The following is a 14,269-nucleotide window of genomic DNA, read 5'->3' as shown; positions in this document are numbered from 1 at the left end:
TCCACCCGCCTTGGCTGCCCAAAGTGCTGGGATTACAGGCGTGAGCCACTGCACCCGGCCCAGATACATTATGTTTTTGAAAGCAGGCAGCTGATACGAAATTGCATTGAAACACCCCAGAAACATAAATGACATCAATATTCTATAATGTTGTTAACACATTTAAAAAATAAAACATACAATTTTCAAATTGAAGGCACACATCCCAGTTGGTACTGGCAAGTTTAAACTATTTTTAATACTGGTAGACTCTTCATTTGTAACCTACTGAGCAGTTACAGAGGGTATTCCCATTGATACAAAATGCTCTAGTACCAGCATTTCTCCACATCCAGAGTTCTTTCTGTATTCCATTCTGATTTCCATCTCTTATCTGTTCCCTGCTTTTGTCCTTCCGTCTCACCCCCATCTCCAGCCTTGATAAGCGAGATGGTGGAAGCAGGTGCCTAGGAGGAAGCAGCAGGAAGCAGCGATTTTCCCACTCCTCCCAGAGCGCTGGGCTCCCAGACTGTTCCTGTATCTGGACAATGCCTTCTCTTCCTCCTGGGCTCAGAGGGTTTCACTAGAGCCTGGACCACCAGTGGTAATAGCTGTATTATTTAGATTTTGCTTCAGGATGCTCAGAGGTTAAGGTCAACTAATCATACTGAACATCATGAACTCCAGAAGCTTTCACTTAATCCTTCAGGTAAAGGAAAATTGGGGCTTGATGACTAAGTCTGTAGTATTAATAACTACATCAGTCACCATTATCAGTATAACACAAGAACTCTAAATTATACCCAAATCATTTCTATTTAGCTTTAGGAAGAAAACAAGATTTCCTTTTCAGCATTTGTTCTGTTTTGGCCAAATAAAAACTGTTTTCTTTCTTCCTCCAAGCTCACCCTAGGGCATGTCAGATAACAAAAACTAGTCTGCCCAGCCTTCCATCTTTACCTTTGGAAATCGAGACTTGAATGGGTCCCATTCTTTTTCTGTAATCCAACAGAAAATGAAAAAAACCAAAAACAACCAAAACTTTTTCCCCCTATTTGGGATTCTAAAAGGACATATGAGTCACATCATAAGTACATTTAACTCAGACAACTTTAGATCCTAATGAAATACTAGACAAGAGAGAGAATGGCACGAGTGGACAGTTCTCCCTCGTCACACACTACCCCTCATGGTTTTATGAGGCTGCCTGCTGATGAGATTCAACGAGCCAACTTAAATGAAGGGCTTCACCACATGAGAAACTTCAATAGCAATGTTTACATCACTGGGGAGTTTATGAGACCCTGAGAGAGGGCAAGAGAGTTTACAACTGAAGAGTAAGTTCCTATTTATTCTCAAATGCCCTGACCAAACTGCTCAAAAGCAGTTTATAATTTCAAACCAATGTCATGTCCTCAACATAAAGTTCAAATTCATTTACTGTCCATGACACTTAAGCATCTAGACCAATAAATTACAATACCTATATTCTGTAAGAGTCTTTTATACCAAGAAGCTTGTTTTTGGTCTTCAGCAGTGACATTTCCTCCCCATTCACCACACAAACGCAGCCCGCTCTCGTAACATGCGGACACCAAAGCGCTGCCACTCTCGCTGATAAATCCACAGTTCCTGTGTTGTATCCAAACAAGCCAACACTGCCCCTCCTTTCCATGCAATCAGTCGGGGGTCCATGTCCTAGAAAAGGGATGAAGACATTTTAGCCTAATCACATAAGATACGTACTCAATCATTTACTTGAATATGGGGCCGAGAAAAATCCCTGCTGAGTCAATACCTAGTAAGCCAGGCTTTCAACCTGTATTAAAGACAGTAGTACTTATGAACTACAGGCATCTTTCTCTTTCAATAGCCAAGAAAACTTTTAAATTTTTATAACTAAAGATGCTATTATTTACTACTATTGCACAAATACTGTTTACCCTGTACACAGGAACATATACAAATGACTTATTTATTTCGAAGTTTGAATGGAATAAATAGATCCCCACAATCCCTCCCTCAGGATTAAAAAGAAATAGCAACATTTCCAGGAATTGTTAGTGACATTTAATAAAACACACAAAATCTATTTCTAAATTCCTGGGTTTATCTTTCAAGATAGTTCAAACCAAAAAGATCTTTAAACATCATCTGGTCCAGGGACCAGAAGTAGATCCTTCATATAAAAAAGAGATTAAAATGGAGCCGTTCTGGCTGGCAGGGCTTGAGAGCAGTCCGTCCTCCCCTTGCCCAACAAAGGTGGAATTCAGTCATGCTAGTTTGGGGAGCGCGGCAGGGGAAAGCAGCAGAAATCCAGTACCTTAGGCCAGAGCACGTTCCACCACATCTATGGCTTGCTGAAATTAACTTTCCCACTTGCCCTAAGCCCTCAAGAACTCCTCAGACACAAGCCCATGCCTCCTGGGATCTGATCTGTCCACATACAAGGCTGGTTTCATTTGTATACAGTCCAACTTGCAGAATAAAACAACCTACCTTAGGCCTTGTGATCACATCCACATTTTCAATAATTCGCCTGAACGATGGTGGCATTTTGTTGAGAATTCTGTGCTGCAGAAATTCTTGAGCTTTATGAAACATCAAACCACCTCCCACCACTAGGATGGAGCTGTACATCTTCTTTTTGGTATCATCGGATGCTGAAAAGACAGTGACATACTCCATGCTTTTCTCTCCACATCCATAATTCTAGGCCAAGCCACCAACACCTCTTGCTTGGGCAAGTGCAATAGCCTTCTCAAAGATTTCCCTCCAGCCCACCCTCCACACTGCAGCCAGGGGAACCCTACAAAACACAAATGTAGGCGTGTTGCCACGCCACTGCAATCCTACTTGCAAGATTAGGATCAAAATTTTTAACAGTCCGAGTGTGGTGGCTCACGCCTGTAATCCCAGAACTATGGGAGGCCAAGGCGGGTGGATCACCAGGTCAGGAGTTCGAAACCAGCCTGGCCAACATAGTGAAACCCCACCTCTACTAAAAAGACAAAAATTAGCTGGGAATGGTAGTGCGCGCGCCTATAGTCCCAGCTACTCGGGAGGCTGAGGCAGGAGAATCACTTGAACCCAGGAGGCAGAGGTTGTGGTGAGCCGAGATCATGCCATTGCACTCCAGCCTGAGCAAGAGTGAGACTCTGTCTGAAAATAAATAAATAAATAAATAAAATATTTAAAGGGACCCATAAGATTCACTATGGGTGGTCCTCACCCGCTTCTCTAGCCTCATCCTCACACCCTGCTTCCCAGCCACATTGATCTTCACAGGCTTCTTCCTCTACCCCATCTGTTACTGCTAACTGACCCCTTTCATCATCCTTTATGTCTCTCTCAAGGGCCACCTTCCTCAAGGAAGCTTTCCCTGCCTCTCACCTTCCATACCATCCCCTAGGGAATAAAGATTCTATGTGAAATTTCTCAAATTATTACACAAATGTGAAATTACCACTGGCAGGTGCTACAAAGTTGAGCTAAAGGATACTGACTGCTCAGCAGTACCCTGCCAGTGGTAATTCCACATTTGTGTAATAATTTGACTTATTTTGGCTTCTTCCACTAGGCTATAAACCCATCCTACCTCATTAATGTATTCCCAACACCTGGCAATGCAAGTCAAGCAGGCGCTTAATCGTTTTTCAATGAATATGTTATACTGCACAACTATATCCTAGACTGAACCAATTTATTTAACTGCTATTTTGTTTCACTGTTATCTCCCAGTCTCCCCGGATGTGCTTACAACAGCAGTCTATGCTATGAAGGATAGCTTTATCCAGGCCCAGGGCTTTCCCTTCAAACAGCGAGATGGCAGTCTTCCTGGACATCAGTGCAGTGAGGGCCTCCTCGGAATCGTTGCCGGCCATCAGGCCATCTCCCTGTGAGGACCCCAAATCTACTTCTTGGGAATGGAGTCTTTCTGGAAGATCAGAGGACTGGCCACGAAGATCCCCTTCAAATCCAATAGGTTTGGATGCAGACTTTCGGTCAGCAGTAGCTTTTGCAGACTTTAAATCAAAAGGACAATCAAGTAGGTGGTATTACTACAACAGAACACTGTTGATGTTGTCTAGCTAGATCCCTCCCTACCCTACTACTATGCACTAGGTATAAAACAAAAGTCATGCAGCAATACAACAACTGCCCAGCACCCATTCTCAGGTAACAGGAATGAGAGACGGTGCACAGATGAAGATGCTCTGACCATTCCAAAGCAGGGTAGCTGCCGGTAGGCAGGGTGGCTCTCAGAACCGTATCATCACTGGTTAGATTTTAAAACTGAAAAACCAGTGCAGACAGACTTTCTTCCCCGTGCCCTGAGTTTTTAAATGGAGTATTCCAGTGGGATTCATGGGCCATGACTGTTAAGGAATTCTTACTTTCAGATCCTATCCAGTCCACCTCATGTTTGCCTCTGGGGAGGAACAAAGACTAGAAAATCTAGTCTCCATCATGAGCTGGTGCTGTTTCATTAGCAGACAAGACCTTTAATTTGTGCCCCTGTACCAGACATCATATTACGGGGATCCGCTTTCAACAAAGGAATTCAGCTCTTTGGCTATGCCATGCATCTTTCACAAAATTAAGTAACAGGTGAGATTTTAATGAAAATACTGCTGAAAAAATATTCAGAAGTAGATAATGTAAGTAAATGATACACACCAAAAGGAAAGTGTCATTAACTTTTAAATGTATGGACTAGCATTCAGAAAATTAATGTTTGCTGAATAGAGAAATCTGTCTTCCAGATTTTAAACTCAGACTTCAGTTGATCTACAATTCTAAAAGCTATATCAGTGTTATGCTGGAAGATAGAACTGATTACAATGGCCTATTAACGCTGGACAAATTTCTCCTTCAGGGACAAAACTCTCTCTTCTCCTACCAGAATTGCTACAGACCTGTTCTTGTTTGCTCTGTGTGGCCAGCAGGTAATGTTCATCGTGAGGATCCTCAGGATCGCCCTGAGATCTGTGCTGCAAAGTCGTCATTTTCTGTCCAACAATTCCAAAAGTTGCGGGGTAGAACAAAGCCATTGGAGCCTGTACATGGAAGGAAAAGAGTGATCAACAAAAGATACTGCCTCCTGAAAAAAACTGATCCACTAAATGCTGTTCTTCTAAAAACAAAACTGGCAGATCAGATTCTCTTAAGTTAGACTAGGCAATCTTCTCTTTTGGGAGTGACATTATTTCTCTGGTGTACCATAGGCCAGAAAACTGACTCATCATCCAACTAGATGGGTGATATGACACCATATGAGAGAAATCTCAAAACAAATATAAAGTACTTCATAATCTACTTCATAATTTCCTAAAAAGAATGCTACCTTTCTCTCTAATTAACAACTCATCATATAGGGGCTAACTAGAAAGATGTTTTTCAGATCCATTCTATACCAGTGGCTTAAATGTTGGTTTAGTGGATAATCTACAATCAGTTGACATTCTGATCTCACAATGTTTCCAGCAAGTGCATATTCTCTCAGTGTGACTGAACCTGGATAACTTTCTTTCTACCCATGGAAACAGACACCTATAAGTTACCTGGAGTTTTTCATCTCCTAATCGAAACTGGTAAAGCAGGGCAGGAGAATCAGGATGTCGAATCTGAAACTCATGGTCCTGAAGCCCAGAGATGTCCTGATTCCAGGAAAAGATGCTGTCAGTGAATCAGTAAGAATGCATGTAAACTCTTCAAATTATGCTTCAGCCTCGCCATCATCTAAATATCAGCTATAAAAAGGACAACCTACAGCTTTGTACCACTCTCACTATAACTTAAAATAGGAATTCAGCTGTACTTTGTTCCTCTATCTAAAATTTCTGGAATTTCTACTGTTTGCATTATTTGTTTTCTCCCTTATCAATATACATTAGTACAAACAATGACCCAAATCAATAAGCAAATTCCCTCAGTAACTGGGAAATTTACAGTATTTTTATGTTTCCCTAATTTTTTAAAATTTAGATTACCTGAAAAAAGTAAAAACAAGTCTCAAAAAAAGGATACCAATCCATATATAGCAATGATTAAACATTGTTTGCAATATTAAGAAAGTGCTTCCAATTATAACATTTAACAAAATGTCTGTACTTACATATTTACCTACTATCCTCCTTACACCTAAAGGTTTATCTTCACCTTTTATCAAGATAAGACAGAGAAATTTGCTAAACTCTGTTTCCTAAAAAAATCAAATTGTTTTCCAGAGCCTGAGACACACCCTCACTGCTTGGACCTTAGCAAAAAAAAACAAAAAACTTTCACTCCTTAAGGGCTTTCTCCTCAAGGCTTTATCTTGAGTTGAAAAAGGCAGTATAATGCTGATACTTTATTTTTTTATTTATTTTTTTTGAGACGGAGTCTCGCTTTGTCGCCCAGGCTGGAGTGCAGTGGCGCAATCTCAGCTTACTGTAAGCTCCGCCTCCCGGGTTCACGCCATTCTCCTGCCTCAGTCTCCTGAGTAGCTGGGACTACAGGCGCCTGCCACCGCACCTGGCTAATTTTTTGTATTTTTAGTAGAGACGAGGTTTCACTGTGTTAGCCAGGATGGTCTTGATCTCCTGACCTTGTGATCCGCCCGCCTTGGCCTCCCAAAGTGCTGGGATTACAGGTGTGAGCCACCACGCCCAGCCAATGCTGTTACATTTTTAAGTATCTTTTAAATCTCTTAACTTTTTCCTAGAAACAAAAATAATCAGCAATATTCATTCTGCTCCCACCTGATCTAAATGACAAAAAGTTTCTTTAAGGTGTTGCAGAAGAAGACAATCCATTTTATTTGTTAACTGGCATTCTCTGTAAGGGAACCCAGCTCGCTGCATTAGCCAGTAAAAACATCTTGACACATCAGATCCTCCATATGCCAGACAAAGCCTAAAGTTAAGAGAAAAGGGTAGATGGTTAATCTGTTGGTTAAGAAGGTGCAAAAGGTGTTTGAAGAAATCCATTAAAGGCCGGGCATGGTGGTTCCTACCTGTAATCCCAGCACTTTGGGAGGCCAAGATGGGCAGATCACTTACGGCCAGGAGTTCAAGACCAGCTGGCCAATATGGCGAAACCCTGTCTCTACTAAAAATACAAAAATTAGCCAGGCATGGTGATGCACACCTGTAATCCCAGCTACGTGGGAGGCTGAGGCACAAGACTTGCTTGAACCCGGGAGGCGGAGGTTGCAGTGAGCCAAGAGATCACGCCACTGCACTCCAGCCTAGATGACAGAGTGAGATTCTATCTTAAAAAAAAACACAAAAAACAAACAAAAATGTCCATTAAACACAGTGATATATAGCAAGTTTCAAGAAATGTATGTTGAATGGACAGAATGAAAGGATGGAAGGGAGAAAAGGAACTTTAGCAAAAACCAGTGGGGGACACCTAAAGTAGTCATGATGTTTGAAAATGTATCTGAGAAACCCAATACTCACTATTAAATCCAGCTCACTTCCCAGTAATATGTGTTTATCATATGACAGTTGTTTGGTGGTCTACACTCACTAGCATATAAGGCAACAATGACAATACAAGACAAACTTATGAGAGAACAGCTTAGAGAAAGCTGTCTACTAAGAAGGTTTCTATAATTTGGGAAGACAGCTGCTATATTATTTTATTGGTAGGAAACGTGGGTCCAGCATTTTCTCCACACTTTGAGAACCAGCGGCACTGGATATTCTAACAACGGATGAGCCAAAATAACTTAAAATGGATTTTAGAATGTACTAGAACTTGGGGTGGGAGGCAGGCAGCAGATGACCCTTTCTCATGGACAATTTAAGCCCTCTTTTAAAGACTCAAACTGCCTAATGTGGAGGACGGGAAGAATGAAAGCATCCTGAGGGGCAGCAAGAAGCCATCTCTGGAGCACAAAATGCTTCAGAGAGCCCACACCTCTGCATTACCTGAGTGTGCTCACATATGTCAGGCTTGCCTGAAGAAGGACATGCTGAAAATCTGGTCCTGATAGTGATTTTCTTTACCTGTCTATCATCATAAAGTTACTCACAGAACACCACTATGACAAAAAAATGCAGATATTCAAAACACTAGCCAGATAATTCAGATTGAAAAAGCCGATTTTCTCCTACATGACTTGCCGAAATAAAGCTCTGCTATAAGGGTGTGATTAGTAGCTCTGTGCCAAACCACAGCTAAAGACATGAAGCTACCGTTTACATTTCCTCTATGGGAAAGCACATAAAACATACTAGGACTTTCAGGGGCTGCTGATGTAAATCCATATTAAGAAGTTCCAATGGGAAGGGTAAAATGATTCGTTTTCGCCTTGCTGGAATTTGCACTTCCATAATCTTGCTGGTTTCCTATGCAGACTTTTGAATATATGGTTATCTTATAATTTTTAACCTGTGATTTTTTATTATTTACAGTTGAACAGATTATGAGGGAAGAGGGAACAGGGAATGCCACCTTCCAAGTTCCTCACCGAGTATTCCGATGAGACACCCCATCCTCCACACAGCATACGCTTGTCTTCTGGTCCCCAACGTCTACAATACACGTGCTGCTTAAGCCACTGCCATAGGTGGCACACACAGACTCCTGATGGACCACGATCCCTGGGGGGAAAAAAAAAGGCAGAGTAGTGATCAGCTGTAGAGCAGCAAAGATCCCAAAACAGATAATCAACTGAAGTGGGCAGCCTAGGGACTTCTGGGCAGGGTATCTGAGGAACACTGATCCTTTCAGAATAAGCATTTAAATAAGTCGGGCACGGTGGCTCACGCCTGTCATCCCAACACTTTGGGAGGCTGAGGCGGGCGGATCACGAGGTCAGGAGATCGAGACCATCCTGGCTAACACAGTGAAACCCCATCTCTACTAAAAAATACAAAAAATTAGCCGGGCATGGTGGCGGGCGCCTGTAGTCCCAGCTAATCAGGAGGCTGAGGCAGGAGAATGGCGTGAATCCAGAAGGCGGAGCTTGCAGTGAGCCGAGATAGCGCCACTGCACTCCAGCCTGGGCGACAGAGTGAGACTCCATCTCAAAATAAATAAATAAATAAATAAATAAATCCATAAATTAGATTAACTCTGTCATTAAAGAAAGAAAATTCCATTTAAAATAGGTTTCACTGGGATATCAGACATACCTGAAAAGCCCATCTTCATTAGTATCATATTCACTAGTTCCTTCACATGCTGTTTATTATAGATATCAGGAATTAACAAGATACATCTATAATACTAAAAAGAAGAACAAAGATAAAAGGGTTAACACTCAAGTCTCGTCAGGTCGAATTCACCACTTCTTTTTAGAGAGACTTCCCTTCAAAGGAGTAGCAGCTACGGTTACACACCCAGAATAAAAGCTCAAACCTCTGTATTATCCTTTGGGTTTTATAAAAGAAATAAAAAATGCTCAAGTGTTTTTTTTTCTTGAAATTATTAAAAACTTGTAAAATAAAAAATAAGACAACTGATGTGTCAGTAAGGTCCAAAGAGAAGACAAAAATAAGCAAGCTTGCTGATTTGAGTAATAGAGACACCAAAGAAACAGAGAAAGAATAAAAGCACTAGAAGGGAATTAACTGAAGAAGAAAAGACATCCTCGAGCCACTAAGATCCTTACCCTGAAGGCCAAGAATGCATCAAGAAGGACACTATATTACAAACAACTCGGTAATGTGTACTTTCATTGACCAAGAATCTTAAAAACAATCCAAATTAACTGAGAATTTTAACTTACCTTTAAATCTTTCAGTGGGATTTCCAAGTATTTTTGTATCGCATGAGACCATATTACTTCAATATCTGCCAGAACAGCTGTAAGAGAGCCCCCAGGGCCTGGATGAATATTTAACTGACCTCTTCTGATAGGCCAGTGAATATTGTAACAGTCCAGTGGATTAACATACAAGGCCTAAAAAGGAGGAGGGAGATGAGTACTTTGTTAAAACTTTTCTCTCAAGGTTTTCTGGATTCATATCCAAAAATCTAACTAACGTTTGCTGAATGTGAGAAATGTTGAGAGTGATGTAGGAGTCGGTGGGACTTTCTGGTACTCAAAGTAGGGTTATAGAGTGCTGGGAAATGACTAGGACTCAGTGTCAACGTAAGTGAATTTTAGGAGGAGTATCAGGTTCCCCTTCTTCCATTCTTAGTGTAAAGAAGTTTTTTACCTCCTCTCCTACTAAATACTCAGGGTGATGAGATGTGTTTGTCCACTTATTTCCCGAACAGTGATCTAAAATTGCAGGTCGCATCTGCTTATTGTAAGAGCGTGCCTGAAAAGAAAAACCATCAAAAAATTATCTCAATTTATTCAAGGCAGGGGCAATATAAGGGTCTCCTTTTCTTTTCTCTCCCACACTAGATACATTGGCAAATTTTAATCACAAATATTTGGCAAAATACATCAACTTGCCTACCCCCACCTCATAGATTATGTGGCTTGCCTAAGCATTTGTAACACTGACTCAGGTATTCTGTAAGTAGTTATGGGGGGTTTTCTTCCTTTATAAGGAACGCCCATCTTGTATTTGCATAGTGATACAGGAAGAACATGTGAATGGTATTATGATACAAATAGTGGTGATAAAAGAATAAATCCGAAGAGTTGATCGAACCTGTTCAGGGGACACAGGAATGCGTCTTGTACCATTGGACATCTTTTTAGACCATATTGCTTGATCCACCATTTTAAGGCCATTTTGTCTTTGTTCATTACTTTCCGGTTTCTGGGGGGAAAAAATGAAAGATGAGCAGTACAAAGGATTTAATGAGAAGAGAAAGCAATTCAAAAACTACTAATTTAATCCAATCTTTGGAAATGCTCCTTTATCAACAAGTAGCATTTCCTTAATCTTTATCACATGTACTACTCTTATGAATTCCCTCCAGCCTGGGCAATGTGGCAAAACACCATCTCTACAAAAAATACAAAAAATTAGCTGGGTGTGGTGGCACAGGCCTGTGGTCCCAGCTACTTGGGAGACTAAGGCGGGAGGACTGCTTGAGCCCAGGAGGTGGAGGGTGCAATGAGCCGAGGTCACACCACTGCACTCCAGCCTGAAGAACAGAGCAAGAACCTGTCTCAAGACAAGAAAAAAAGAATTCCCAGGAATCTTTTATAAGTCAAAAGCAGCCCTCGCTATAAAACAACTATATGCTAAATTTTCAAGTGATTTTTCATCAAATTTCTCACAGCACTAATCAAAGCATACCTACTTCATGTTTACAAAGTATTTCAGAAACTCTTCCATACAATTATATAATTTTTATGTTTACAATTTTGACAATGTCATATTCCTTCATATGTTGATCAGCAAGTATTCTCATTATTATAGTATAAAGAAAATGTCCATAAATATCTTTACAGAAATTTTTTTGATTTTTATTTCTTAAACGTATTCCCTAAAGTAGAATTACAAGATCCAAAGATAAATAATGAAGTGCAGACTCTTATATCAGCAAGTTATATTTAAACTTACAACTGGACTTACGTAGAGTCTGCTAGTTACACTAAAAAATGGAATCCTAAGGCCTACTATCAGAATTAAAGAAACTTTACATTCCCAAAACTATCCTTGACTTAAAACTTCAAAGTAAAATGTGAATTATGATGTAATATATAGATTTATCACTGATCACAAATAATTTTCCTGATAATCACCATCTGTAACATAGGATAAAGTAGATTCTTACTGCAAGAAAAATTTTTTTTTGCCTTGAAATTATGGTTAATCTAAGACCATAAGTGCTTATTGTAACAATCTAATTTGCTAATGGATTGAAATAGTATCTCTTTCAGATACTTACAGTTTAAATATGGCCAGTAAGTTTAAGCCTGTTAACAAGGACCTGAATGTATCACTTTAAGTGAGTGATGATTTTGTGTCTTCCATTATAGAACACCTTCATCAACACTCAATTCACCCTGAAAGACTTACTTTTGTTGTAACTAATTCTTTACATCTCAAGTCACTAGCTCTGATGAAAAATAAGTGACATTATTATTTTAAAACACAGCAACGCTATGAAGATGTTTCTTTAAGATTCTGGTGTACTTAAGTGTCTAAGCCCTCCCAGTGAAACAACCTTAGGCTTTCTCTCCAGGTCACTTTTGACTTACATTTAGTCCCTCCCTTAGAAGCCAACTGTCCTTGTATAGGGGCTGCCCTTGTTGTTTGTGTCGTCGCGCAATGACATGAGGAATGCTGGCAGGAAGAGTGTCTGTGGCTCGACCAATCCTTAAAGTTGTTGAACCTGGATGTATGACAATGATGAAGTTGCTCTGGATTTGCTGCAGATATAAAACATAGATGTGTGACCTTCGTAAATAATATGCCAGTAACAAAGTTAAACAACATACACATAACAAGCTAAACTAAGAAGCTGACTCAAAGGTATCAAAATAATTCAGTAAAGAGAGTTCTTTGAGAAGTATCCAATTACTGCTCTTTACCTAAACACAAATGTATTGTTTATTATGTTCCCTTGATGTGAGTCATAGTACATAGCTCAACAAATATTTGTTTAAATGAATGAAACAAAAATTATCCACGACAAATTAACATACACTTCCTGAAAATTTATGTGACTGAAGAAACATTGCTATAGAATCTGGGCCCAGGCTCTGAATTCACAGATCTGTCTGCAAATTCAGACTGCCACTTCCTTGCTCTGAATGAAGTTCCCACAGTTCACCAGTTACTGTGAGGATTAAATGAGTTATACATGTAACTCAGAGCTGGGCCACCGGAAGCATTCGAGGAATGTTGACTTTTACTATAGTAAAGCCTTTCAACGTGATCCACTGCCTTCACAAGAAGTCAGACTCTGTGGCTTACATGACCCTCATGATATGGCCCCCGCTATGATCTCCAGTCCCCTTCCTTAACTCCAAACACCCTAATCTACCGCTGGGCCTCCAACACTTCACATCCTCTGTTGGCACAAGTCTCTTCCACACTGTTCTTCTTCCCTGAGATTCCCTCCTTCCTCTGGTTAGCTCCTAATCACCTTCAGGACTCTAAACAGATGTCACCTCACCTCCTTTGAAGAAACCCTCCCTGACTGTCGGGGATGGAGGAGGTACTTGCTTGAGTGCCCAATACTGCCCTCTGCACAAGTCCATTCCATGCCATGCTCTGATACCCGCTGTCCTATCTCCAAGTGTGAGCTCTCCCCTCCTACTCACCCCCACCCAGAGTAGGAGAATCCTAGAGGGAAGCATCTGGCAAGGCCCTTACAGACCATCCAGTCAGCCTTCTCAACTAGCTGGATGGAGAAACCAGGCCTGTCCAACAGTAATGGCCACTCTGGGCTTACCGTGTGCCAGGCACTGTCATAGTAGTGATAGCTAACTAGTAGCTGCCCTATGTGAGCACTTATGTGAATTGTACACTGCCTGTGCCCGTTTTCCTACGTGAATGCTGTTTTAGTTACTGATCAGTAAGGTTTTGTGTGCGTGCATACGTCTAAGGTCCTTTGCCAGGCATGCTACTGCAAATAATTTTTTCTGGTTAGTTTAGTTTGGTCTAATCGTGTTGTTTTTGATACACAAGCTCTTAATATATATTTAGACAAATGTCCACCATTTCCTTGCTTGAAATGACTTCCATTATCTGAGATTTTTTAACAAAGGAAAAAGCCTGGACCCCGAACTATCTCTTAACAAGTACAGGCTCACGCTCCCAGTGAGCCAGCCTGGTGCTAAACTCTATCTGCCACCATTTAACCCTCACGGCAACCTGCGAGGCGGCTGGTATCACCGTGGTCGTTTTATGGTCAAGAAGCTGAGGCCACAGCCCGGGCCGCAGGGCACACAGCCAGCCGGTAGGGCGGGCGGGAGGACTGAGCGGTGTCCCTGCGGGTGCTCCGCCTGGCTCCTGGCGCTCCGCGCCTCCTAGCCCTCGGCGTCCCGGCGCGCCAAGACCCGGAAAGGAACGACCACTTCCGCACTCCCCACCAGGGGCTGGGGCCTGCAGGGAGGACTCGAAGCCTCTAGCCGCCTCCAGCCGCCTCCCGCCCCCTGCCCGGCAGCGGAGGACCCAAGCAAGGGTAAAGGGTTCTAACCCAGACCGGTCCCGAGCCGCACCTCCTGCAGCGACTCCGGCACCAGCGCGGGCACGATGGGCCGCTTCACGCCCCGCTGCTCCTTCTCCTTCTCTCCGCCCTTCTCCTTCCCGTTCTCCGCGTCACCCTTCTCAGCCTGGGTCATCGTGGCCGCCAACACCCACCAACCTCTCGCCTCAGCTCCGCAGCCACGACTGCCGGCACGGAAGGGCCACCGCGCAGGCGCACGGCC

General features: G+C 42.0%; 1 protein-coding gene across 2 annotated transcripts in view; it reads right to left on the bottom strand.

Moving 5' to 3' along the window:
• ACTR8 (actin related protein 8) overlaps positions 1-14,269 on the bottom strand; it is a 21,150-nt gene extending 6,881 nt beyond the window's left edge. The window contains exons 1-13 of one of the 2 annotated variants that reach the window (XR_012090624.1): positions 14,060-14,269; positions 12,092-12,262; positions 10,587-10,697; positions 10,140-10,244; positions 9,707-9,880; positions 9,111-9,204; positions 8,444-8,576; positions 6,723-6,876; positions 5,544-5,639; positions 4,899-5,039; positions 3,740-4,004; positions 2,479-2,642; positions 1,463-1,677 (exon numbers count right to left, since the gene is read on the bottom strand). Coding sequence is in view for 1 of the 2 variants with exons in the window: in XM_007984613.3 (XP_007982804.2) it covers positions 1,534-1,677; positions 2,479-2,642; positions 3,740-4,004; positions 4,899-5,039; positions 5,544-5,639; positions 6,723-6,876; positions 8,444-8,576; positions 9,111-9,204; positions 9,707-9,880; positions 10,140-10,244; positions 10,587-10,697; positions 12,092-12,262; positions 14,060-14,182 (1,875 nt within the window). In the remaining variant the exon portion in view is untranslated. Of the gene's footprint in view, positions 1-129; positions 1,678-2,478; positions 2,643-3,739; positions 4,005-4,898; positions 5,040-5,543; positions 5,640-6,722; positions 6,877-8,443; positions 8,577-9,110; positions 9,205-9,706; positions 9,881-10,139; positions 10,245-10,586; positions 10,698-12,091; positions 12,263-14,059 lie in introns of those variants that run through there. The other variant, XM_007984613.3, reaches the window with a different exon arrangement.

This window comes from Chlorocebus sabaeus, chromosome 22 (genome assembly GCF_047675955.1).
Source record: "Chlorocebus sabaeus isolate Y175 chromosome 22, mChlSab1.0.hap1, whole genome shotgun sequence".
NCBI classification, from domain to species: Eukaryota; Metazoa; Chordata; class Mammalia; order Primates; family Cercopithecidae; genus Chlorocebus; species Chlorocebus sabaeus.
This window is presented reverse-complemented; position numbering and strand designations above follow the sequence as displayed.